Genomic DNA, 27823 nt, shown 5'->3' on the forward strand with positions numbered 1-27823 from the left:
GGTTGGGGGGGGGGTGTCTGTGTCGCAAAAGACGTAGGAAGTCTTTGAAACGCATATATATGCGAGTATAAATATTCACCGACTTGGGATTTGTCTAAGTAGACCTGATGTGTTTATGTGGGTCTATAAAATTATATCCACCGAATTGGGATTTGCCTAAGTAGACCCTGATGGTTCTTAGAGCTGTCCTTTGGATGTCGTGCGGAGGTTGCTATGACAACTAACCAATCTTTGGCTGGAGCACAAAGTGTGACATGAGTTGGGGGGAGAGGATATGTGCTCTGGCGCAATCTGGGGCAGGGGTGGCCCTTGATTGTACAGGAGCCCGTTAAGCCCAATCCTTAAACTCATTCCCCCCCCCCTTATTTTTTTTTCGTAATGAATTGAACGCTAGACTAGTTTTCTGCACTGTCAACATAGGGGCTGTATCCATTCAACGAAGACCCGTTGAGAGTCATATCCCTTAACTTCAGTGAGTCTGCTCTGAATAGCACTGAATGCGACCTTTGCACATTGTCAAGAGACAAGAAGGCTTAACAATGTTTGGAATACTGACAACTAAAGAACAAAAGGCTGAAGGTATGATAAATGGCTGGTAGTTCACAGGGAAAGTGAATAGGCCAATAAACAGTGCCCTTTATCAGGAGTTGAATTTATTATAATATAATTCTCACGCAGCAGCTGCAGAAGTTATCTGAAGCTGTGGGTCTTTGTTCTGGAAAGGCTGGCCTAACCCTATGCATGTTTTCCCCCAAAGGAAGTCCCCCTCTGATCAACAAGCCTTTTTTCATAGGAGCGAAGAAGAAAGTTGCTAGAACAATTTCCTTACTCCAGCTTATTGACCACTTCCTTGCTGTGAACTTGATTGCTGTGTACTGTATGTGTGTGAGAGACCTTGGCCTGTTATTAAACTTTTTTGCTCTTGATGCCCTCCCCCAACCTCTTGACATCGGACCTTATCCCCTGAAATGTCATATTTGTTTTTATACTAAGTCTACCAGAACCTGGTGCAAAATTGCGCCTGTGGGCCACGACATTCTTACTATTTCTAGGGGATCCTTCAAAGCCATAGCTTTGGATTCAGGCCAGCTGAGGTTCAAGACAAAACCAGCTCCTGGTCTGTTGTTTTCTTACAATGGCATCACCCCCAGTCAGGGGAGGGGCAGAGGAGGCATGCCTTCTGTTAGCATCTCCAGTTAGTAATTGCTGTATTGTTTAGTCCTGCAAAGAGATACTTATCAGTCCCAGCTAGTGCCTTTAACTTAACAAAGGCTCATGTTTGCTCTGCATCCAATGTGCTCCCACTGCCGATTTGGGGAGCGATGTACACATGACATTAACCACAACCCACATCTATCCTGTATCCTGTTTTAAAATTGTTTAATGAAATGCTTCATGTGGATGTGTTTCCTACCTCCAAGCCAGCTTTGAATTGAAGAAAAGAAGCTTGAAGCTGCTAATGTGTATATGCAGCCAAAGTCTGACCCCTTCAGCTGCCTCTTCTTAACACACTTGCAGACTGTCACATTTTAGGGTGGGATTCAATCACATATCAGCAGTCTCTGGTCATGCAGTTATAGTCTGCAGAGAGGTCTTGCCTACAAACCTGCAACCCCCATAAGGCTGGACTTTTCGTGATACGGAAAGTGATGGGGGAAACGCACTGGAAAATTTGGGGTGACATGCAACATCAGCTAACCTCCACACATGTTCTCACAAACATCATCTAACCTCCCTACCAACAAATGGGGATGAATAAACAGGTCAGCTGGAAGTGCAATTCTACAAAATCCCACTTTATAGATATAAAATTACAGTCCTGAGGGGGAACAAAAATATGACATTCAGATGAATACGAATATGAGACGTCCAATCTCATAACTATACTGTATTGCGACAGGAGAAAATCATTGCAGCTCCTAGTAAACTCGGAATGGAGGTGAGATTTATATACCAGTTTGAGCCTGTGATGTGCCTGCATTATACACTGTGTTAAATTACAGGTAGGTAGCCGTGTTGGTCTGCCATAGTAAAATAAAAAATAAAAAGTAAAGAAATTCCTTCCAGTAGCACCTTAGAGACCAACTAAGTTTGTTCTTGGTATGAGCTTTCGTGTGCATGCACACTTCTTCAGATACCTGAAGAAGTGTGCATGCACACAAAAGCACATACCAAGAACAAACTTAGTTGGTCTCTAAGGTGCTACTGGAAGGAATTTCTTTATTTGTTATTGTGTTAAATTAAAACAACTTTATTGCACCTGTGTCCTGCTTGCAGGCTTCTCACAGGCCTCTGGCTGGGCACCATGAAAACAGGATGCTGGACTAGATGGGCCATTGACCTGACCCAGCAGGCTCTCCTTGTTCTTACCTTCTTAGACCAACTTAGGCTGAGTTAAAGATATTATTTGAAGTAGCATTCTCCTGCTTTGTTTCAGATGCAGCTACCTCCCCCTGCTGGTCTAGAATGTTTCTAGTCTCTATGATCCCAAAGCAGTACAAAGAGCAGGCAGAGAGGCATTAGGGGAACAGAAACCCAGGTGTATAATAATATAAGCATGACGGTTGGCATCTAGGTTGCAGCAGAGATTAGGAATCAGGCTTCCCCTCCTATCTAGCTCATTGAAATTACTGCTGCCTTGTTGTTCTGCAGAAGTTTTGATACCCCTGGGTTGAGAGAACTTGGAGACTGGGGGGCATATAAGCCCCAGAGATGATAGGGAATGGATAAACGTTTTAATGTATTTTTAATTTGTTGTTGGAAGCTGCCCAGAGTGGCTGGGGAAACCCAGCCAGATGGGCGGGGTAGAATAAAAATATTATTATTATTATTATTATTATTATTATTATTATTATTATTATTATTATGTGTCCATCTTATGGAGCCTCTCAAAAGGCTCTGCTGAAACCACATGTTTGCTTAGCAGCGGACCAATTAAGTTCAAGGGAGCTGTCTCCCTATTTATTTTTATTCATTTATTTACTGGCACACATTTGGATCCCAGGCAGTTTTCCCAAACCAGATTCACACCTGCTTAGCTTCAGCTATGTGGTGGCTTCTTGTGCCTTAAGCTCGGGACCATACCCTGGGTGTGCTTGGGATTGCAGCCACACAGTAGCAAAATCCTGAGCACATTATATCAGTAGTTTGGTGCTGTTAAGTTCACACTGGGATTTAGCTCCTGCAACCTGTGCTTAGCATTACTGTCAGACATTTGCATTTACCTGTATGGTGCATTCACATTTATGGCTCACATTGCAGGGAGGTCATTTTTGCTCTTCTACATTTAAAGCCATGTTCGTGGTGTTGTACACCACAAAGGAGGTGGGCAGGTCTTCGCCTGATGCGCATGATCTTTTCCCTGCCCTGGTTTTCCTGCCCCTGGAACTCCTATTCATGAAGGAGTTATCTGCACATGTGCAATGGCTGTCTCAAATTCACACGACATTCCTAAGGCTTAAGTTTTCTAGTTGTATTAAAGCTGTTTTGAGAGGCCCCCCACTATCTGCACTTTCTAGAAACAAATGAAGACCTTTTTGGTCTAACAGGCTTTCCCAGCTGGATAACTGGGTCTTTACCACAAGTGTCTACCTGTTCCGGTTTTAGTCTTGTTTTAAATGTATTTATTGTTCTTGGGTTTGTTTTTACTGTTTTTCATAAATCACATTGGGGTATGGTTTTATTTAATAAATCAGTAATAATAATAATAATAATAATAATAATAATAATAATATACTGAGGATAGCTCAGTTGGCAGAGCATGAGACTCCTAATCTCAGGGTCGTGAGTTTGAGCCTGTTGGGCAAAAAGATTCCTGCCCCAAAAGGAGGTTGGACTAGATGACCCTTGTGGTCCCTTCCAACTCTATAATTCTATGATTCTAATACAGTATAATAATAATCCTGGTGGCATGGGAAAGTTTTCAGCAAGCATTTGAAGGTGGAAACAGAAGGCGCCTGCCAATCTCTCTTGGAAGAACATGCCACAGGACTGCGTTGTTGTTGTTGTTGTTGTTGTTGTTGTTGTTGTTGTTGTTGTTGTTGTTGTTGTTGTTGTTGTTGTTAAGAAACAGTGAAAAGCTCTTCCTTGGCTGCAAACAGACGCTCTTTTGCCTCTACCCTCCTCCAAGGCAAAGGAGAGAGGCGCCTTCCGCTCGCTGCTGCAGCCTGAGCGGAATTTCAATGCCCGAGGGAGACCTGACCTCTTTGCTGCAGCAGCAGCGAGATCAGATTCCCTCCGCGCTTTGCTCGCTCCCGACTTGGCGGAGAGGCGCAAACCCGAGTTAGCCCCACCCTATGTGCCAACCTCCTCCTCCTCCTTTCCTCCCCTCTCTCTCATTGGCGCGCTCCCCTTTCAATCTGGGCAACAGTTCCTGGATGATTTAAAAGAGAGAGAGAAAAGGGGAGACATGGCTGCGAGAGGAAGAGGCGAGCAATGTAGCCTTTTCTGCGGCTGCGAGAGCAGCAGCGCTCCTGAGCCCTGCGGTAAGAACAGCAGCAGCAGCAGGGCCCTCGGCGCCTCCTTGGGGAGATGCTCGGGGCGAAGCATGATGGGAAACTCCCGCTGCCTCGAGCCCCTGAGCCCAGCTGCAAACCCGCCTCACCATCAGCTGCCTCCCCCTACCCCGTGATGTTAATTGACTCTCATCGTGGTTGGGCAGATTTGGGGTGACGACAGAGCTTTGGAAGCGTGGTGGAAAGTGTGCGTGTGTGTATTATGTGTGTGTGAAGGCCGATTCCCATTGGCTGTTTTCTGGGCAGGATATGCGTGTTACAATCTCTTCCTGGGCACATTTAAGATTGATGTTTTGTTTTCCCCACCCACATGCTTACTGGGTTAATTCCCCCCCCCCCCTCTTTATGCATTGGAGTTGCTGAATTTCAATTCCCCTTTCTGCCTCTTTCACCAACTTCCTTTCCCTATTTTCCTTTGGTTTTGCAGAACAGGCTCAGATTTAGGACAAGCCAGGAGAACCCAAGTAAACAGGTCTGGGACTGCACTGTTAATTTCACAACCTAAAAGCAAACTAACACATTAGTTAAGTGCAAATGCCATCCTTAACTGCCTAGAATGCTGAAATATTTGTTAAGAACATTTTCTTTTACATGTTTTGGTTTCAAATCTCCTTTTTATGCCTCTAAGGGCATAAAATAGTGCAGTCCTATATATGTGTACTCAGAAGTAAGTATTAAGTTCAATTTACTCTGTGTTAAATGGCTACAGAATTGGATACAGGATTGCAACACACAAACAAACAAACAAACAAACAAACTCATATGGAGCTAAAGTCAGGATACATGACCCATTATTCCCCTTTTCTTCTTTAACCTCACAACAACCCTGTGATATAGGTTAGAATGAGAGAGAGACTGCTACAAGTCAAATTTAGCTGAGGGGCAGTTGGATGCTGGGCATCAGATTGGACTGCACAGTCCTCTTGAGATTAGACTTCAGTGCAATTCTTTTTTTAAAAAAATAGTATAAACTGGTTTACTTTTTAAGTGGAAAAAACTATTCTTATTATTATTTTTAAAATTGTGCTTCATATGTTCCAGTTTAGTCATTGCCCTCTTCTCCCAAACTGATATTTTGGTTAAGCTCTGTCCTAGACAGCACTCTTATTACATGACTTATGCAAAAACAAGACCCACTGTGTTCAATGCTGTTTATTCCTATAAACAGCATTGGATTGCAGTCTTAATCTATAGCTAATTTTGTGTGTGTGTGTGCGCGCGCGTGCACATGCGTGTGTGTAGATCTCTGGTCCCTGCTAAATTTATTCTCCTTAAAATTGTATTACTCTCATAAAAATTGTATCTGTGCTAGTGGAAAGGCTGTGCCAAGATTTCAAGGAATGATGTCTTACCTTGGGCTGAATGCACCCTCCTCTCTGGCAGTTGAAATATTCTGCAGGGGGGTGGGGAGAGAATTGCCTGCCAAATAATGGCTGCCTTGGAAGGTGGTGGGCTAGTTTACCTTTATGATTCTTTCTAACTTTGTGATGGGGAGCCTCCTGAGTATGGCTAACCTATCAATGAAACCTATGAGACGTTTGGTACAATCCTATTGTAGGACACTACCAACTGCATAGCAAAGGACCGTAGCATTGCACTATAAATTGATTAAGCTGTTGTCCCAAGCTTGCAAAACTTTCCATATCCTTAAAAACAATTTCATTTTCACTTCTTTATCGCACTGAAGAGGATACCTTTTTAAGGTGGCATTTGCCGCCTGCAGTTTTAAACAATATCTGTTTTTAAAAACAGCATTGGGTGTATATTTTTATCTGATTAAAAGTGTTTCTTTATTCAATGGAGGTTTCAGTCCTATACTAGGTCCCATTGAACTCAGTGGGGTTTGCTGCTGGGTGGGGCCCCACCCACTTTTGAGTTGGGTCCCACCCACTATTGGAATGCTGTCTCTGACAGCAGTGAAGAAGGGGAATGTGGCCCCTGGCCCCCAAAAGGGTTTCCCACTCCTGTTCTAAGCAATTGGCTAAAGTTAAAATGAGTTTAAAAGTTGACTATATTCTAGTCCCCCATGTTTAGAGTTCATTTTGCTTTCTCTTTCAAATGTTGTTAATTTGTTTTTTTGTTTTCCACACTCGTAGGATTGCAAGAAGCTGCACAATGATGGAAGGAACAAGACAAGCAAGGATTTCACGCCCACACAAGATAAGTGAATCCGCAAAGGTCTGTGACTTTTTGCACGTATTGCTTGATACATTGGCAGACTTGAACTTGTCCCACGGATATGGGAGACTTGCATGTCTCTGTTTAATACCCCAGAGTACCCAATTTTACATGTGGAATGTAAATAATGTATGAAAATAACATCTCCTGTATTCCACATGTGCTGATTTATTCACAGGTCTCTTGCCCAGGAAAAAGAAACAGGGATGGTTGCTTTTAGAAGTTGCTTTGTTCCAAAAATGTCTAACCCTAGGTCACAGTGCTGTTGTCTGATGAGGAGACCAATGTCTCTTAGGAAGCTGCCGTGTACTGAGTCAGACCATTCATCCATCTAGCTTACTGCAGTTATTATTGGCTGACAGCAGCTCTCAAGGGTTTCAGACAGGGTCCTCTCCCAGCCCTACTTAGAGATGCCAGGGATTGAACCAGGGACTTTCTGCGTGCATAACATCCAATCTGAGATGTAGCTCTCCTGAACTGCCCAGGAGAGGGGCAAACGGCCAACCTGTGACTGCAGGGCTTTGTGTGACCTTCTGTCTAATTCCAGGCATATACCAAGAAGATGGCGGGGAGTTAAGATCATCACTACCCAGCATTTTCTCTCTCCTAAGATAACCACTACTCCATACTGTATTTGTTTTCTCTCCTCCATTCCTCTCAATTCTCCCATAAGAAAGAGAAGGAAGGGTGGTGGTCTTCTTAAGAGATAAACAGAGAGTGTGTGAGGTGGCTCTGAAACCACTCCCTGTGCTGCCATGTTGCTCCCAAAAGATTACCTCTGAGGGAACATGGCCCTCTGCCTCAGGTGAATAGCAATTTGACACCCATTCTCTTCCTTTCAGGTATACAAATGGGCTGACCACTCCAGCCTAGTTCTTCAGAGCTTGAATGAACAGAGGCAACGGGGCCTTTTCTGTGACATCGTTCTGGTTGCGGACGAGCAGAGGGTCCCCGCCCATCGGAATATTTTAGCGGTCTGCAGTGACTATTTCAACTCAATGTTCACCATTGGGATGCGGGAAGCCTACCAGAAAGAGGTGGAGCTCTTTGGAGCATCCTATGTTGGCCTCAAAGCCATCGTGGACTTCCTGTATGGGAGCGAGCTCTCCCTCGATGGTGGCAACATCGATTACATTTTGGAAACTGCCCACCTGCTGCAGATCTGGAAGGTGGTTGACTTCTGTTGCGAGTACCTGGAGAACGAGGTCAACGAGGAGAACTACTTGTACCTGCAGGAGCTGGCCTCTCTCTACAACCTCAGGCGCCTGGACTTGTACATCGATTCCTTCATCTTGAGGAACTTTGGCACGCTGTCTTTCACGCCACACTTCCTGCAGAACATTTCCATCCGGAAGCTGTGCCAGTACCTGGGCAGTGATGCTGTCCAGCAGGAATGTGAGCATGACTTGCTGCAGGCTGCATTGCAGTGGCTGACACAGTACCCAGAGAGGGAGAGGGAGGCCTACTCCGTCTTGGAAAACATCCATTTCCCCTTGATACCAAAGAGCGACCTGCTGCACCGTGTCAAGCCGGCCGTCTGCTCCCTCCTCTCGAAAGAAACCAACTGTGAGACCTTCGTCGAAGAGGCGGTCCACTACCACAACAATGTCGCAGCTCAGCCGGTCCTTCAGAACAAGCGGACCGCTCTCCGCGCGAGTGAAGAAAAGCTCCTCTTCGTTGGCGGGGAGGTGTCAGAAAATTGCTTGGAGCTGAGTGACGACACCTGCTTTCTGGACACCAAAACGGGGCAGTGGGTGAGGGAAACACCGCTCCCTGCCCCGCGGAGCCATCACTGCGTTGCAGTGCTCGGAGGTTTCATCTTTATTGCCGGAGGAAGCTTTTCACGTGACAATGGTGGGGATGCTGCCTCCAATCTTCTATATAGGTATGACCCTCGGTGTAACCACTGGATAAAGGTGAGGCTTCAGCTGCAATGGGCACATATATGTTCTTGTAAAATTTTATGCTTTTAGCAGAAGGTAAAGACTTCTGTCCTTAAAACACGAAAACCAAGGAGTGCAGCCATCTATGTAGCAATGCTTATGCTGTGAACTGCGGAATCTGGTTTCCATATTGCAATATAATATCATGCCCCTCTAGATTCAATGGAGGCGGGGGGAGCAGTTTCTTAGCATTCATGGTGGTGCATAGAAGACTGAGAAAATGAGGCACTGTTCTCTAAGAAAGGTCAGAAATTGGGGCAAGGGGTGGTGTCGGAATTTTGATAGGCAGAGAGTGCGTTGTATGGCTTGTGAGTCTGGCTAGAGGTAGACTTTACCTGTTGCAAGCACATGCACAGAGATGTTTGTAGAATAAGAAAATAACAAAGCAGTTTATTATAGGAAGTACGTAACTTGAAGAGCTTGGGAGGCCCTGAGTAGTGAAAAGATTGTGTTGCCCCTCCTAGTTAATTCAAAAATACTTAACCACAAAATAAAAAACTATTTCAAAATGAAGCAAAACTTACATTGTATATTAAATTAAAATAGCTTCTTTCTAGAGTTTCTCAGTACAAAATTTTGAATAAATTCATCAAAGCTTTTTTTAAAAAAATAAATAAATAGCAAGTGTCAAATTCTTCCTCCTTGGGGTTCCAACAGTCTCTCCCCTGTAGCAAGTCACTTCTATTTTACTAACTCCTTGATTTCCTGTTCTCATCAAGAGAGATGTTCGAGCGAGGAGGGGTTTGGGTGCTTCTCTGTAAATGGATACATCTATTACTGAATTAATCAGGCTTCTGAAGATATCTTTCTTCTGATATGGTTAAAATAGTCTAATCTAGACACGACCAACTCCTTTATCATGCATTGTTGTGAGCCAATCTGTTTTCTAGACTATTGTCTGGCCATCAAAAATATGTTTGGCTGTAAGTTAATTTAGAATATGCAGGAAATGATAAAAATAAATTTAAGGAACTGCAGAAAGAGGAGGAAGGAAATCAAGTATTGAAATGTTAAAATGACTGTAAAACTATTGAAATGAATATAACTGAAAATCATAAATAAAAAATGATACACACACACGTATGTATGTGTGTGTGTGTGTGTGTATATATATATATATGAGACTATTCAGGTATGTTGTGGGGCTTCCTTTTCTTCCACAGCTTGCTTCCATGAGGCAGCGTCGTGTGGACTTCTATCTGGCTGCCATCAAGGGCATGCTAGTGGCTGTCGGTGGAAGGAATGAAAATGGAGCACTTTCATCTGTTGAGATCTACAGCCCGGAAAAAGATGCATGGACCTATGTAGCAGGCTTGCCAAGGTAACCTAGATCAGGATCTGGAGGCAATCATTCACACGGGGGTGTATATGTGAACCTCAGGTCTGGGGGCCAGATCTGGCCCTCCAAGCCTCTGTATCAATCCTCCCCAAGCCATGACCCTGCTTTGCAGTTGTCAAGTATATGTATAGTGTATGTGTGTTTCTCCTCTTGCTATGGGCACTAGTGACAGGTGAGCCCTGGAAGGGAATGGGGTCTCAGGCTGAAGATTATCCCCCCACCTTTGTTTTATTTTGGCTTTCACCCAGTCCAGCACCCTCCGTATGTTCTTGGAGCATAACTGCCATCCTCCCTGGCCGCTGGTCATGTAGGTTGGGGCTGATGGAAGTTGGGAGTCCAACAAGGTACCAGGTTGGGGAAGGCCGTTTTATTTTGCAAAAACAGCAATGTGAGTTTTCTGGGAAAAGTTGCAAAATTAAGTGGTTTGCTTGTTGCCTCTTACTCTTTGTGGTGGCAATTCAAAGGAAAAGCTGTAAGGATCCTCAGACTGTCCAGGGGCAAAGCAGAATTTGATTTATTGGCTTGCAGAACCAGGAGTCATGGCAGTGAAGTCTAGCAGAGACTGGGACACTGAATCGGGTCCATGTGGGAGGCCATGGCACACAGGAGAAGCAGAGCTTTTCATCTGTATTTCCTCAAACAAAGGGGGCATTGCATAGGAGCTGTGGACAGTAGGCAGAGGCTCACAAAGCCTCAGATCACTTCCAGCCCCCTAAAAGGCAAGTTGCTCACTAGGAGCTCTACTTGGTGCTGAGAGCCAGAAGTCTAGGAGAGGTGCGTGGGAGGCAGAGGTTGAAAAGACTTCACCGCCTCCAGCCTTCATAGGAGCAAGTGGGTCACTAGGAGCTCTCCTTGGTGCTGAAAGCAAATGTCCTACCTTTCTCCATTGTGTGGGCCCCTATTCAGGACCAGAACACCGAGGTGGTGCTCGCTCTGGTTATCTCCCGCTTGGACTACTGCAATGCGCTCTATGTGGGGCTACCTTTGAAGGTGACCCGGAAACTGCAATTAATCCAAAATGCGGCAGCTAGACTGGTGACTGGGAGTGGCCGCCGGGACCACATAACACCGGTCCTGAGAGATCTGCATTGGCTCCCAGTACGTTTCCGAGCACAATTCAAAGTGTTGGTGCTGACCTTTAAAGCCCTAAACGGCCTCGGTCCTGTATACCTGAAGGAGCGTCTCCACCCCCATCATTCAGCCCGGACACTGAGATCCAGCGCAGAGGGCCTTCTGTCGGTTCCCTCACTGCGAGAAGCAAAACTACAGGGAACCAGGCAGAGGGCCTTCTCGGTAGTGGCGCCCGCCCTGTGGAACGCCCTCCCATCACAGGTCAGGGAAATAAACAACTACCTGACATTCAGAAAAAACCTGAAGGCAGCCCTTTTTAGGGAAGTTTTTAATGTTTGATATTTTTGTATTTGATTTCTGTTGGAAGCCGCCCAGAGTGGCTGGGGAAATCCAGCCAGATGGGCGGGGTACAAATAATAAATATTATTATTATTATTATTATTATTATTATTATTATTATTATTATTATTATTATTATTATTTGTGTTGTATCCTGTAGCCTATTATTATTACCTCTACAACCACTATTACTATTACTATTACGATAACAGTAAAGTTTAGTGGGATTTCTAAAGTATTCATCTTGTTTGAAAGGGACCCTGAAGGGAACCCCACAACTGATTATATCTTTCCCTCTCCCCCTTTCTTTCTGTCCTAGGTTTACTTATGGCCATGCTGGCGCAGCCCACAATGATTTGGTTTATATATCAGGAGGCCACGATTACCAAATTGGTCCCTATCGCAAAAATCTGCTCTGCTACGATTATCGCACCGATGTGTGGGAAGAGAAGAGACCGATGATCACTGCCCGCGGCTGGCACAGCATGTGCACCTTGGAGGATGACATTTACTCCATTGGCGGCAGTGACGATTACCTTGAAACAATGACCCGCTTTGACATTTTGGCTGTGGAGTCTTACAGCCCACAGTGCAATCAGTGGACCAGAGTGGCACCCTTGCTGCAAGCCAACAGTGAATCTGGAGTGGCCATGTGGGAAGGCAAGATCTACATCCTTGGTGGCTATAGTTGGGAGGACACTATCTTCTCCAGAACCGTCCAGGTGTACAACAAAGAGAAGAACAAGTGGCAAAAAGGAACTGATCTTCCAAAAGCGATTGCTGGGGTTTCTGCTTGTGTGTGCGCATTAAAACCAAGATCAGAAGATAAAAAGAAAAGGCCAAAAATGAAACGGCATCAGAATCAAGGGAGATGACAAACTTTTGGACAGTTCAGCCATGAAGAAAGAATGTGTACCAAACCTCTAATCATTTTTTATATAACATTGTAAATGGCTTTGGAAACTTCCATAAAACTACAACAAAGGGTCCCCACCCCCACCCCCTTGTCAGTTGGACTGGGTAATTTCTGATGATGAAATATCTTCATGGTTCCAGGAAAGGCAGTTGAATGTTATGCCATATTGTTCTTGGGACTGTCATGTCATCATAGAACAAAATCCATTGGAAGAAATGGTAAAATGCATGTAAAAAATGGTGGTTGGGAACATCTGTTTTGAAATCAAAAGGAGGAGACAGGAGTTGAGAGAAAAGCAGGTTGTCCTAAAAAAAACTGGAACGGAAATTCAAAGAGTTGTCCTTCAATTCTCACTTATCCAACGTAGCTACACGTTGGGAGGTAATACCTTTAATTGTGGGCAATAGGTGTGCTCCCTATTCAGACAGAAGCGTGTGGAAAGCATCTGAAGTGAGAGCGAAGTGAGGGTTACTTGTGTTTAAAAATTCAGGTGCGCTGAGTATTAAAAGCTGCATTTGTTAAAGTCTCCCAAGCTTGAATGGGACATTGTTCTGGAGTAACTAATTGGTATATTCCAGCAACTGGGTTGGTTACCTGAAACAAGGAAACATTGCTTTTGTCTGCTGCTGTATTGAGGCCCTTGTTACTTGTGTTTGGCTTGAACGGTCCATCTGTGTCCATTGGCCAGTATGTTTATTTTATACAAATGTACTACTGTATCATTTTATAAGAACTTAAATGCTGCCATTTGGATGGAGTCTCAGTGACATGGTGGGGAAGATTCCCACTCCAGACAATGAAAGTTTTCTAAAAGTTTTTGAAACCTTTTGTATCATTTTTTAAATGAGACACGTTTTTGCTAATACCTAGCCTGTAACTTGTCACCTGGTGTGTTAATTACTCTTAAAGCTTCTGATGCATAATTATAGTCCTGTCATTTCTGTTTGGGAGTGTGTCACACTGGGGCTTTCCCAGGCGATGTGGATAACTTGGTTGTGAAATCTTGCCTTGGAAAAAACAATGACAAACCTTTGCATTGTCAGGTGGCTACCATTCTTCTAAAACAGGCATGTCCAACAGGTAGATCATGATCTACTGGTAGATCGCAGGGTGTTCCTGGTAGATCCTAGTTGATCTCTGGCCCCTCAGCGATCTCCTTACAAAAAAGCAAAAAACCAACAACTTTGGCTTACTAAAAAAAGCTCCACAACTTTGGGTAGATCACTGCCAGACTTTTTACGACAATGGGTAGATCACTGCCAGTTGTTTTTTTTTTAATACTGTGAGTAGATCGCAGTCTATTGGGATTTGGATGTACACACCCCAAAGTATTGCCAGATTTTGCCTCCTTTTGCAATAGCCTCTGCCATATGTAAATCTGTATCACTCAATTTGGTAATAGGGCTAGTCACATTCTCAGCCCCGGAGATCTCCCCATCCCTGATGGTTTATGCACATAACTCAGTTACAGCTGCCTAATATTTTTTTTAATACAACATGGGAACCAAGATTGGCATTCCAGCTGCTGATGGAAGTGAGAGGCATGGGAACAACTGTAATTGGAGTGATGGAGCCTTGGGGAACCAGTCAGAGGGAGCTTCTGTGGGAGTTTTAGCAAGACACAAATCTGAAGCCAAGCTTGTTTTTCCTTCATTGTCAGGTGTCATTTCCCCACTCCTTTAAGGACTTTGCAACCACAGAACTGCGTAACTCTACAGCCAAACTCAACCAGCCCCCAGAGTTGTGGGATATCTTTTCATCACCAGTAATGTCTGATGGTCATGGGGCATGATTCAAAGACCTGTCCATGACATGCACAGGATATGGTTTTAATCACTGCCAAATTTGGGTGATGTGCTAATAGAGCTGATTCCCGTACCTATATAGATCAACATGACTACTTCACCCAGGGTTGGGAATCAAGATGGGTAGGGTTTTTCCATGGCTGCTGAACAATAAATTGAATGGCTGAAGTATTTACTTGTTAAGGAAAGGATGAAGAACCAAGACCATTTAGATCAGGGGTAAGTTATCTCTGACCTGCAGACATAATTAGAGCTATGAGGCATCTGCAATGGGCTCGGAAGGCCAATGCAGTCAAACAACACCAACATGGCTCAGCTGAAAGGTTTACAGGCACCTGATTGAGGATACCTGCAAACCCCTGTGCAAAGTGCTCCATGAGACCCGGTGATCCATCAGGTCTGATGGAGTGCTTTAAAAGGCACTTGCAGACTATGCATTTGCCTGCACGGTTTGCTTTCAACCATGGGGGCAAAAAAGTATTGCCTGACATGATGATTTATAGGTGTGCAGCCCTGCCCACCTGTTAAATCTGGCCTGCAGGGTGGGTGTAGCAGATAACTATCAGGCCTGTTGGGCAGATCCAGTTGCCCCTCCCCCCCTTGCTCCATATGCTGTGGGATCCCATCAGTGTGGCCAGCGGTCAGGAAGGGAGTTGTTGTCTGAACATCTGGAGGTTGCCAGGTTTCCAATCCTGAGTTAAGGGATTTATTCCTGGAAGGGCTACTTGGAAGGAGCGACTGAAAATAAATACAAAGCATAACTTAGTGCTTCCGATTCTCTAAAGATGTGTTCACCCCATGAAAAAGCTTCATTTTAAAAATAAAAAATAAGGAATTCTGTCATTAAAAGACATACCAAGTTATCTGTAGGAGAGAGAGAAATATATGAGAACTAATTCATGTACTAGAATGAGTTTAATATAGCTGGAGTTGAATACATTTATAAACCGTTTTCTAGTGTAAACACTAAACATGGCCTGACTCTGATTTCTTCCCTGCTTTCCATTTGAGTACCGGTATGTTTTAAATCTACAAGTTTGTGAATTGGGAATTCAGAAAGCAAACCATTTCCAAAGAAGAGGTGGTTATACCATGTAGTCATAAATTTTAAATTCATTGCCCTTTGAAGATGACACGCATGTCAGCACTGCATCAGAAGAGGCCTGCCAGATCAGACCAAAGGTTTTCGTTTTGTGAGCATAACAGAAAAACAGGAATGTTTACAAGGTGAAAAAGAAGCTGGAGCTGGCCTAACTTTTACCAAAAATTACAAGTATATTTAGTGCTTTCCCTTGGAACTGAAATTAGGAGGGTAGGGGTGGCAGGTGTTTGAATTTTCAGGGGGTATCGGTGAGAGGAAGATCACTTTGATCCACTCTCTCTGTGGCTCAAACCCAACATTCTCTTAGCAAAGGATTTAAAACAAAGCCAAGTTTCAGTTACATAAGTCTTGGTTTGATGCTCAGGATTTTACAAAGTCACCAACTGGCACAATATATTGGATTCCTAGCAATATTTTGGGAAGGTTTGCAAGAGAGCGTGCCTTGTTTCATTTAGACCATTGTCCTGCTGCTGCTGGCAACACCATGCAGCAAATTGGTGAAACCGGGCTGTCCACATACACCTGTCAATGTTCTTATTTGATACACACAGACCATTTTCTGAAGTTCAACCCAGAGTATATCCTGCAAGTAGGGCTGTGACACTGGACACCCGTTTGCAGATCGCTGTTAACAGGTGTCGCTTGTCAATGTACACAAGAAGAAGCATCCAGTTCATTTGTCATCTTTGCCCTGGGTTTTCCTGTAGACCATCTCTCGGAAGCTTGCCAGAATCTTGTTCTCCCTCTTCCGCCTCTCCTCCTGGTTGAAAGATGCCAGGGCCCTCTTTTCATCTGCACTGTAGATCTGGTTCTCCTTCCGCAGGCGCACGGCTTCCATTCTCCGGTGCCTGCTGCCGCTCATCACGTAGCCAGACTTCTCAAATGATGCAATCTCTTCGCTGGTTAGGCCAATCTCACCTCTCCTAGGGATGCGTTTCCCGGCTTTTACATACTCAGCCATGGCAGCGCCTTCCCCGGGGAGTAAAGCATGCCCATAGTTCAATGGTCGATCCTCTTGAGAGGCATGGGTAATGGGAGCTTCTGGTCCTATGAGATCTGCCCCATCTGCATTTCTTAATCTCTCAGTCCAGAGATCACCCTCTTGCTGTTGGTCACCATCGGAGTCTTCGCTGCTGCTCAACTCCCTGCTTTTCTTCCTCTTTCTTTTCTTAGACTTCTTTTTCCTGTGCTTCTTTTTCCTCTTCTTGGCTTTCTTTCCCCCTTCCTCACCTGAAGCAGCCTTCCTCTTCTTCCTCTTTTTCTTCTTCCTCTCCTCCTCTTCTGAGCTGGAACCAGAGGAGCTGCTCTTTTTAGATGCACCCCCCTCGTCTTCTGCAGGGGTGTGCTCATCAGAGTCCCGGTCGGGAACTTTGGGCGAGAACCCCCAAACCTCAGGTGCTCCAAGCTCACTTATTCTCTCTCTCTCGTTTAGTCGCCTCTGCCTCAGCGACTCTTCCTGCTCCTTGCCGTAGTGCTCGGCGCCGGGCCGGGGCCCGAAGGGGTGAGGGGGCCCGGGGCGCTGACGAAACCCGCCGCTGCTGCCGCGATCGAGGGACCGGGACCGGGCGCGGGAACTCTTGCAGCGGCTGGACCTGGGCGGGGACGGGCTGCTCGAGCTGCCGCTCCGCTTCAGCCGCGAGGGCGGCGTCTTCGGTGGGCTCCGCGAGCGGGACATGGGCGCCATGGCCTCGGCGGAAGTGCCTCCGCTGCGTCGAGGGGCGGAAGCGGCGCCTCCGGATTGCCGTTGGCACACCTTTATTAATGGAGAAGGAGCCTTTACTAGGGAGGGGTGCCCCTCCCCTTTTCGCCTTCTCTTCCCCCTAGCCCTCCATAAAAAAGGGAGGAATCCACAGATGTGATCCACCGCGGGGACGAGCAACCCATTGCAACACAGCTTGGCCCCTCCCACAAATTAGTGTTTTTTATTGCAGTTCTCACTAAAATTGTTTTTGGGGAGTTCCCTTTAATAAAGCCAGCCAGGCTGTCTCTGTTGCTAATTGCACCATTCTAGAGGCCTAGACCCTGTTTTCTTTCCGAATCCTTTATAGCTGGAGCACATGACATGACATGGTTAAGAAAATCACCTGTCAATTTAGGCACCCTGTACCACACCCGCTTTCAAACAAGCATTTAATGTTTTTCACCTGGAACAAGATATATAACTTAAAATAAATGGGTTTCCCTCCCCTAATTTATATTCCCACCCATGCCAGGATTTGACTGGTAATAACTCCACCCCTCTGGCCCCTTGGAATGGGGAGTTGTGTTAGTTTGGTGCAGCCTAATACCAAGCTGCTGTCCTCTCATCTGAGTCAACAGAACGGGTCTCCGCTACATCCAGTGGATGAATCAATGTATAATTTGCTTTTAATTGTTTGGAAGCCTCCCTGGACCTTGGGAAAGGCAGATTAAAAAGTATATTCCTTTAAAATATTTGTCACTCTGTCAAAACATTACACAGAAGTGAATGACACAACATATACATACAATATAAAGTACAACTAATAAGCATAAAATATGAAACAATAGGCAGCAAATGTGTTTATTGCATTTCACTTTTTGTCAGGCACCCAAGGTGGTTTACAGTTTTAAATAATGATTTATTTTTTAAGATTTGATCCCACTCTTCCTCTGTGAAGCATTGTGTATGATTCTGCCTTTCATTTTAATAACCCTGTGAAAGAGTGGGTGGCTCAAGAGTGGGTGGTTTCATGGCAAGTGGGAATTTGATCCAGCGCCGAGGGCCTTCTGGCGGTTCCCTCACTGTGAGAAGCAAAGCTACAGGAAACCAGGCAGAGGGCCTTCTTGGTAGTGGCGCCCGCCCTTCAGATGTCAAAGAGATAGAAAACTACCAGACATTTAGAGGACATCTGAAGGCAGCCCTGTTTAGGGAAGCTTTTAATGTGTGATATTTTAATGTATTTGATTTTTGTTGGAAGCCACCCAGAGTGGCTGGGGAAATCCAGCCAGATGGGCGGGGTACAAATAATAATAATAATAATAATAATAATAATAATTTGAACCCAGGTTTCCCTCACCCACACTGGTTATAGCAGTACCCTGCCTGCAGCACAGAATCAGTAGAACAATGGTTGCTTTTACAGCAATTTTTTTTTGAGGAATTGCAATATAGTATATGTGACCACCGCCCCCATGACAATCCAATTTCCTCCAAACGCATTGGACATTTATAGAACTGGGATCCATAAATCTGCCGCCTGCTGCAACTGTTGGATTAGTCTTGTTTCGGTTGTGTGTACCTGTATATATATTATTATAATTGAAGATATAATTGCAAGATAAGAACAAGAAAAAGCACCATCCACAACTCTTGTCAGTGTTGCTTTCCTGCTCATTCATTCACATTCCGCCCACTATGTTGAAACAATCCTAGCGCAGCACAAGCGCTTCAGCATTTCTTTGCTCATGCGTACCAAACGGAACCGCCCAATCCCGCCCCTTGGTAGTGCTGCGCACGCGCGGAATATTCATTCATCTCTTGATACAGCAAGCCCACATGCACGCTCTCGAGCTCGGCGGTCGAACTACGCACGCGCAAAATGCATTTTTATTCTTTCCCTTCTGCGCCTTAAGGGCCGCATGCGCAGAACCCTCCTCACCCCCGCCCCGCCTTTTCCTTCACATTCAGCAGCATTGATTTGCCTTCATCCCAGCGCAATAGTAGGGAAGAGCTGCGCATGCGTAATGTGTCACCAGCCTCCCGTTTCTCTCAGCCTTGTTTTTTTTTTCTTCCAACCCCCACTCGTTGTCTCGCGGTCGCTTGCCGAAGCAGCTGCGCACGCGCAAAAACTTGTTCGCTTGCGCCTCCCTCCCTCCTGTCAATCTCGGGCCATCCCCGATTACGCACGCGCGCGCGGGGAAGGAACGCGAGATCCTCAACAAGAGCCCTTTTTTGTCAAGGCGCGCGCACGCGCGCGACAGGAACAGACACCGGAGCGCGCGGCGTGAGCCAGGATGACTAGGTGCGCTCGCGCCTTTGCGCAGGCGCAGCTGCCCGCCCCGCCTCGCGCTGCCCGCCCTCTCCTGTGTGGTGTGTGTGCGCGAAGAGAGAAGATGGCGGCGGCGGGGCCAGCAGCGTGAGGCGTTGAGGGAGACGCTGAGCTCGCTGCTGCCGCCGCCTCCCCCACCGAGTGGGGACGGGGGCGCCATGGCCGTCCACGGCGCGCAGGTAAACGCCTCAAGCCGAGCTTGGAGGCTACCACCTTTTATGCCCTTTCCCTGCCTGAAGGGGTTTCCGCTCCGCTCTGTGGCCCGGCCAGGCCTCGCCTCCTCCTCCTCGGGGCAGGAGCACGCTGCGTGTGTGCCTGGCAAGGGCTGGGCCTACCCGGCCGATTTCTGCAGGCTCATCGCGCCGTGTGTGTGTGTCATGGCGAGCGAGCGGGTTGTGGCGGGAGGGCTTTCTTCCCGCTAAGCCACGGGGCGCCTCTCTCTCCTCTCTGTACATGATGAAAAGGAGGGGCTGGTGGTGGTGGGGCGCCCGCGCGCCCGCGGAGGAGCACAGCCAGGCGAGGGGTTTTAAGGCAGCCATCCCATTGCACACTTTACTTGGAATTGAGCAGGAAAGAAGAAATTGCGCGCGGGGGGGGGGGGAATCTCCATTGACCTTAATGGAAGAGCACGCCTAAAATATCGTGTATGCGGGATTTTATACCCCCTCCCGAGTTTCAAGCACACATGGGTAGGGGGTTTCATCGATACATTAGTAAGGATGAATTTCCTTGAGCGGGTTTATTCGGAGTATAAAACCCATTGGTAGGACTTTCCATTTTGTTTTGTTTTAACTCGCAGTTTAAAGCGGGAGGAGGGGTTGTGCTGCTGCAGCTTTGCAGCTTGATTCTCTGAGCAGGTTAGGGAACCTGGCCAATATTCAGTCATGAGACTTTGCTCCTGGGTAAGAGTGCGTTGGTAGGAAACCCAACAGCATGCTTTGAGAGAGTAAGTCTCCCTAGGTTCAGCCATAGGGTTTTACTCAAGAGTAAGCCTCATAGAGGGCATAGGATTGTTGCAGCTTTTCAGCCAGGCACCCTTTACTTTTGTTGTTGTTGTTCAGGAGTAAGTTTCCCTGGGTTCAGGTATAGAATTTTACTGCTAATGTTGGACTGTAACTCCCATCTCCCTGATAACCAGCCATGCTAGCTGGGGCTGATTCCAGCTTGATCCCTGAGCAGGCTTATTATTATTAGGAAGCAAATTATACCACATTCATAATAGGACTTTGGTCCTAGATAAGTGTGCATGGTGTTGTAACCTCAGTCTTTATATCTTTTTAAGTTGGTGGGTAGATTCACTTTGGAGGTAAATGAAATGTTGCCAGTGATGGAGGCAACAAATGCAGAAGGTAGGGAAACACCGAAAGTAGGCATTGCTTTTTGTAGAGGAGGGGAGGGAATTGGAGAAAAGTGCCCATGGTTGTCCTGTGCTGAGCGTTGTTTCAAAAGGATTTGCATCCATTCATTCACTCTTTAGTTCTCACATGCTTAACTTGGAAGTTTTATTCCATGCTCATGATTACAGACTGCCAGACATGCATGAGAGTTAAAAGTATTGGACAGGTACTAATTGCCAGTAGTTTTATACTTGCTTGTTGCACTCTGGTAGTAGGTGAATACATGGGGTATACATAGGACACACAAGTAACTGGGAATATTTCTTTTGCTCATAGAACTTGCATCTAAAGGTCATGTAATTGAAAAAAAACAGTCTACAATCAGCCTCACTAAAGTAAAGTGGAGGATCTGGGCACACTATGCTAGGACACTGAAGGACAAGGACATTTGTTTTAGTAAAATGAATTTGTATGACTTGCACAAAGGAGCTATTTCACTGACTATGGATGAAGGTGACTCACACCCTAGAGTACCCAGTAGTCTGACCTATATATATATATAAAATACCATGTTAATATGATGGATCATGTTGACCCCTGGGATTTCAAAGAAACAAGGTTATCTCTTCAAGAGAGAGAAAATGTTACTTAAATGCCAGTATAACTTGTTTTGTATCAAATTTCAAGATTTGAGATTCATCTGATGTCTTGGTTCGTAGATGGAGTACAGTGGTACCTCACTAGACGAAAGGCATTCGCTAGCGAAAGGCTGTCTTGCAAGACGAATTTTTCTATGGGCTTGCCGCGCAAGACGAAAAATTTCCGCGATTTCCCCCCCGTCAAACCGCTATTCCCCCGTTGGTGCTTCGCAAGACGAAATTTTCGCTATACGGCAGCACTCGCAGAACGAATTAATTTCGTCTTGCAAGGCACCACTGTAATACAAATCCCTTCCCATTCCCAAGTTATTTTCTAGGAGACCTTTGTTTTGGGTAAGGCAGTGGCAAATACTAAGTGCTGTTTTCACAGAGAAAATTGGAGGGGGGATTAATATTGAAATATCCCGAGAACTTGAGGTACAATTGCAATGAAACTTTGTCTAGCTAATTAGAAAATATAACTTGATACTTAAGAAAAGAAAGAGATTGGATGTGAGTCTTAGAACTGAGACACATGGTGGTATATTCTACATCATAATCTAAATTCTGCTATGTATGATGCCTGGTTGTTTCAATCTGAAACTGTTACTACTTTGCTGTTTGGATCTAATTCTTGACTTTGGCTCTTTAATAAATTTGTAGAGGATCTTTGGTCAGTGCCTTGAGAAATATAGTAAATGACAAGCAAAAAATGAGTGTAGGCATTTTGTGGTTGTATGTTACTGTTCTACTTGGTTTTCCCGTAGCTTTTTGTTCTCATCAAAGACTTCTGAAATAAAGTGCTGTTCCCCATTGTACTGTTAGGCTACTGATGCCCAGAATGATTCAGTTCAGCCAGATCTCCAAATCTGCCTTCCATATGTTTTGAATTACAGCTTCCATCATCCCCAACCAGCATGGCCATATTGGCTGAGGCAGATGGGAGTTGGACTTCAAAACATTTGGAGGGCATCAGTTCGGGAAGGCTGTCTTTGGTAGTGTATCCCTGTCTGATGTGGGATATATATATATATATATATATATATATACACATACACACACACACACATACATACATACATACAGTTTTAGTATACCGGTAAGTTTTATATCCACTCGCTATTACTGTGTTTCTTTAGTATTACCTGTATGGTTCATCTTATTAATTGGCATCTCTAAACATATCTTTGATTTGTATACTTGGATGATCAGTTTGCAATTAAGTTTCCTTTTCAGTGATGTAATTGGGGGAGCAGCAGTTGCTGCTAGGTGAACACAAATGACACCTATAGTCTGTATACATTCTTTCTGGCTAGTCTTTTGGGCATAGCTTAACTTATACAGTGAAATGCCATGGTTCAGTGGTAGAGCATCTGCTTTGTGTGCAGAAGGTCCTAAGATCAAACCCTGGCCTTTCCAGGGAAAATACAGGTGAAACTCGAAAAATTAGAATATCGTGGAAAGGTTCATTTCTTTCAGTAATTCAACTTAAAAGGTGAAACTAATATATGAGATAGACTCATGACATGCAAAGCGAGATATGTCAAGCCTTTATTTGTTATAATTGTGATGATTATGGCGTGCAGCTGATGAGAACCCCAAATTAACAATTTCAGCTTCGGGGTTTTCATCAGCTGTACGCCATAATCATCACAATTATAACAAACAAAGGCTTGACATATCTCACTTTGCATGTCATGATTCTCTCTCATATATTAAACTCCAGTAGCTAATGAAAACAATTGCTTACATAAATGGACTTTTCCACGATATTCTAATTTTTCGAGTTTCACCTGTACTCTGAAATGTTGGAAAGCTGCTGTCAGTAACTGTTGACAGTATGCGCTAGCTGGACCATGGGTAGAACCAAAGGTTAATTCTACTCAAGAGTGGACCCATTGAATTTAATGGGCCTAAGTTAATCATGTCCATTAATTTCAAATATTTTACGCTTGGTTGGGTAGAACTAATATTGGAAACAACCTCAATGGTTTCCGTTGGTATAAAGTGGCCTACTATGTTCCTGTAGGAAGTTGCTTTATAGAGCAGTCCAAACTGCCTATCTGCCATGCTGGGATTTGGATGAGCTTCAGCTGGTGAGTACCGGTAATACCAAAGTGCTCCTGCCCAAGGGATGAACAGACAGAAGTTAGAGCAAACACCAAAATGGCCTGATCTGGCCTCCTTGCTGCACCAGTCTGAAAGCTGGTGTAACAGAGTCATTTTTCTTCTACCCTGTCTGGCATGAAAGGCAGGGCTTTGGATGTGTCTGTGGCTGCAGGCATGTGTGGCCTCTCTTGCATATGAATTTGCCCTTTTCGTTTTGGTGCTAGCTATGGTTGGTGTTATAACAGCATAATTTGGAGATTGTGCAGCATTTTACCTGTACTGATTGATAGTGGGAAAATTTATAGAGATGATCGTAAACCTTTCAAAATACATAAAGAATGAGAGAAACATGCCTTAAAGTATTCTCATTTAAAGTTTTTTTTTTTGGCGAAACAGGATGTTCTGAACACCTGAAAGGAAGTGTGCATTTGCATTTCTAGCATTTTAAATAGTTAGTTTAAAATGTGGTCATTGGATTCAAAATTCAGAACTTTCCACGAGGCTTTAATTTCTTCTGCAACTGAAGGTGTTATAGTTGAAGCCATTATGTACATTATTTTAGTAATAAGCAATTAGACTTATTTAATGCCAGAGAAGCTTCATGGACATGATTCTTTGCAGTTTGTATCTTGTGCAGTGGCTAGAGTGATTGTCCTGAAAGGTAGGATAGAAATCTTTTAATAAATAGAATGTTAGGTTTGATTAGAAGAAGCCAAGGTTCACATAAATGAACAGCTGCAAAGCTCAGTAGATGGCCTTAGACAAGTTACAATCTCTCAGCCTAATCTGCTTCTCAGGGTTGTGAGGCATTGTGTGCTGTAACATTTCTTGTTTGTTATAGATTTGTTCCTGGTTAGAAGAGGTCATTTAGGAGAAGCTAGTGACATGTTTGCATGTGGGTATAATGGTGTCCCAACTGACTCATGAACACGCTGCTCTTTGCTACTTCAAGGACTGACCAATTACTAATAGTGATCACTTATATTGGTTTTTGGAAGTTTAAAAGCATTATCTCAGTACTTGGTAAAATGAATCCGCTTCTAGTTTGTGTACATGGATGAATAGCTGCAGCAGTCTAATACAGGCATTCCCCCACTTATGCACGATCAACTCGTGCGCGACCATGTATACATGTGGCACTGGGAAATAAAATTTTCAAATAAATAATTCAATTCAAACCTGAAATGGTGGGAGAGAGCTGGAAAGTTTTTGTGGCTCATGAGGAGACCCTCCCCAGAGCCTGAAGAAGACCCCAGTGAGTCCAGAAAGAAAGTTTAAAAAAGCTATTAAAAGAAAAGGAGTCCAAGGGTTCCAAAATGGTGTGCAGGAGATCTCACTGCTTCCATGTTATCCTAGTCAACAGCTGTTGGGCAGGAAGCTGTATTGCAGCAGGCTCTCCACTTAGACACATTTCACTTATGCATGTGGTACCCAGAAGACAACCCTCTCATAAGTGGTGAGTCGCCTGTATTTGGAACTAAGGACAACATTTGGCAATGATAGCAGTGGCACAATAGACAGGCAAGTGGTAAAAGTCAGGTCTGCAGTTTCTGACAACGATTCTGTAAACTAGACCAGTATTACTACTATTCCCTGTACAGTGGTACCTCAGGTTACATACGCTTCAGGTTACAGACTCTGCTAACCCAGAAATAACGCTTCAGGTTAAGAGCTTTGCTTCAGGATAAGAACAGAAATTGTGCTCTGGTGGCGCAGCGGGAGGTCCCATTAGCTAAAGTAGTGCTTCAGGTTAAGAACAGTTTCAGGTTAAGAATGGACCTCCAGAATGAATTAAGTTCTTAACCCGAGGTACCAGTGTATAGCAGATGGGGGTGGAATTGAATTTGAGAGCTAGTGGTTTGCCAAAAATTTCCTAGCAAGTTTACGTTAGAGATGATATTTATGTATGTTATAGACTGTGGGGGTAGCCAACATAGTGCTTTCTAGATGTTGGAGAGTGTCTGATCAGCACTGGCCAGCATAGCTAGTATACAGGGATGGATGGCCATTGTAGTCTAGCAACATCTAGATGGCACAACATTGATTATTCTTGCTATACATTTCTTAAGTTGTCCAGGTGCAGGTCCTGCAACCATGTTGAAAATACAAAATGATAGTTGCTGTAAATTGATTTCCACCTATAACCTGTCAGCTGTTCACTTGCAACATCTCTTTAAATACTGCATTAAGTTAGATTGATCCCACTGAAGTAAGTGGCAAATGCTCTTTTAATTGTTTGATCTACAGGCTTAGCTAACTTCGGTTTGTTAGTTTAGAGTCTTTGATTTCAATGTGGATTCTTCGGCTTAAAATTTCATTAACAGGCTCATTCTCAAACTGCTAAGTGTACACCTTAACTTTACTTGCTTGAATAACTTTGATAAAATAGATCACATTTTTTAAAAAATAGTCTTGACTAATTTATCTGCAGGATTCACTCCTTTATCTTACTATAGCTTCTCTCTGATATTCAGGATTTTTCATTCTTCATACTTATTAGGCAAATATTCCTGAACCTGAAGTCTGTTAATTCCCTTGTTATGCATATTAAATGTTCCTGTTCCACTGTGATTATGTTAGTCATTGCATAGCACAGATATGTGGGTTTTTAAGGTGTTACAGTAGTACAATTACTTTTAAAAAGAAGCAAAATATTAACATGAGCATTTCTGGAATTAAATGAAAACACTCAAAGTTTGTTAGAATATGCTGTTCTGTATATAGTATTTTTCTATATTTTAAGGCTAGGGGGCATCAAGTACACACTGCTAGGAAGGCCACTGATTTTCTTGGAGTTTAGACCAGTGTTTTTCAACCTTTTTTGGGCAAAGGCACACTTGTTTCATGAAAAAAATCACGAGGCACACCACCATTAGAAAATGTTAAAAAAATTAACTCTGTGCCTATATTGACTATATATAAAGTAATTTTTCAATTTTTCCCACGGCACACCAGGCAACATCTTGCGGCACACTAGTGTGCCGCGGAACAGTGGTTGAAAAACACTGGTTTAGACCAGTATTCCTGAAAATGGGGCCCCTCGCCCTTTAGAGTGTTTAGAAACTTGGTGGGGGAGACAGTTCCAGCTACTCAAGCATTTTTGCAGTAGCATACAAATAACAGAAAATGACAGGAGAGCAGTGGCTGTCAGAAATCTACATAGAAATTTATTTTGGAGTTCAGTATGCGAAAGCAAAGCAGTTAAATCCTGACATTTGGATTTAGGATAACATATACCTACCTAGCAAACAAGTTAGCAAAAGTGGAAAGGCAGGATACATATTTAATAAATAACCTACCTGCTGTAAACATTTTGGTAAGTCAAATAAACAACCATCATTTTATAAAATGTAGTCTTATAGTTGACAAAAATTTAAATCGCTGTTACTCAGTGTAGATGTGTTTCCGAGCCTTGTGCATTCTGATTGTAAATGTGTACTTGGAAATATGTACCTCTAGTTTCAGCGAAACTTAACTCCCACATAGTTGTGTTAGGATTGCAGCCAAAGTTGAAAGGCCATAGTATGCCCTCAAGTATACCTTTACCTATAACATCTGTCCAGAAGCCTTGACTTCTGCATACTAGCCTGAGACATTGCACATCAAGTCTTGTTATGGAAAATGGCTTGGCAGCAACAACAAAAACTACCCCAGCTTGACTTTATCTTCTTGTTTCTGGCAGTTCTTTGGTTGCAGTAGCTTTCAGTGACTAAATCACTTGACGTTGAAATACTGTTGCTAACTTCATTGGAGTAGTGGGCTTGCAGCAGAATGAAATAACAAGCTGGACTTGAGCACTTCAGAGTACAGTGGTGCCCCGCTAGACGAATGCCTCGCTAGACGAAAAACTCGCTAGACGAACGGCATTCGTCTAGTGGAAGCTGCCCCGCAAGACGAAAAAGTCAATGGGGCTGCTTCGCAAGACGAAAAATTTTCGTCTTTTTTCCGTTTAGCGGAGCGCGGCTGTCATTGCCGCTTCGCTAGACGAAAAAACCGCTAGACGAAAAAATTCGTAGAACGAATTATTTTCGTCTAGCGGGGCACCACTGTATATGGGGAGATGCAGTTTTGGAATATTCCCCTATGAGCATCCTGCAGATGGAAGACTAGAACTTTAGTGGGAATTTAATGTTAAGGAAGATTTCAGTAATGTGATTCTGTATCTGCAGCCTTTAGTGGTGCAGCCCATTCTACCACCATATTCTGTTGCATATACAGACCAGCCCTCAGATTGCGCTGCCTTGATTCTAGAACAGAGTTTGAATATCTCTGCCTCATCACCTTCATTTAACACTGAAGGTGGTGTTTTAGTTTGAAAGGCAAGCATTCCATTGCTCTAGGTCAGTGGTGGTGAACCTTTTGGAGACCGAGTGCCCAAACTACAACCCAAAACCCACTTACTTATCGCAAAGTGCCAACACGACAATTTAATATGGGATAATAATGATTGCATGCACACATACAAAAATATAAATAAATAAACCCAGCCAGATGGGCGGGGTATTATTATTATTATTATTAT

The 27823-nt window shown here is 44.2% G+C and overlaps 3 protein-coding genes across 7 annotated transcripts in view; 2 read left to right on the forward strand and 1 right to left on the reverse strand.

Annotated features, from left to right (window-relative positions):
• The first annotated feature begins 2462 nt into the window (after positions 1 to 2462).
• On the forward strand, positions 2463 to 13223 carry KLHL36 (kelch like family member 36). Of its 2 annotated transcripts, none has more exons than XM_033156880.1 (5): positions 2463 to 2516; positions 6611 to 6692; positions 7535 to 8608; positions 9799 to 9956; positions 11704 to 13223. In XM_033156880.1, the coding sequence occupies exons 1-5, from the start codon at positions 2467 to 2469 to the stop codon at positions 12257 to 12259; spliced, it is 1920 nt and encodes a 639-aa protein (XP_033012771.1). In that variant the 5' UTR covers positions 2463 to 2466; the 3' UTR covers positions 12260 to 13223. The 2 variants fall into 2 exon arrangements, with proteins under 2 accessions (XP_033012771.1, XP_033012772.1); XM_033156881.1 differs by lacking the exon at positions 2463 to 2516 and adding an exon at positions 4372 to 4484.
• Positions 13224 to 15580: 2357 nt separating this feature from the next.
• Positions 15581 to 16991, reverse strand: LOC117050927 (NF-kappa-B-activating protein-like). Its single transcript, XM_033156885.1, has one exon. It carries the CDS (start codon positions 16889 to 16891, stop codon positions 15881 to 15883), a length of 1011 nt encoding a protein of 336 aa, XP_033012776.1. The 5' UTR covers positions 16892 to 16991; the 3' UTR covers positions 15581 to 15880.
• A 2199-nt stretch (positions 16992 to 19190) lies between these two features.
• Positions 19191 to 27823, forward strand: part of USP10 (ubiquitin specific peptidase 10) — a 35081-nt gene continuing 26448 nt past the window's right edge. The window contains exon 1 of one of the 4 annotated variants that reach the window (XM_033156887.1): positions 19191 to 19396. In XM_033156887.1, the coding sequence (XP_033012778.1) occupies positions 19376 to 19396 (21 nt within the window). In that variant the 5' untranslated portion in view covers positions 19191 to 19375. The remainder of the gene's footprint in view (positions 19397 to 27823) is intronic. The other 3 variants (XM_033156886.1, XM_033156888.1, XM_033156890.1) reach the window with 3 other exon arrangements.

This window comes from Lacerta agilis, chromosome 8, assembly GCF_009819535.1.
Source record: "Lacerta agilis isolate rLacAgi1 chromosome 8, rLacAgi1.pri, whole genome shotgun sequence".
Lineage (NCBI taxonomy): Eukaryota > Metazoa > Chordata > Lepidosauria > Squamata > Lacertidae > Lacerta > Lacerta agilis.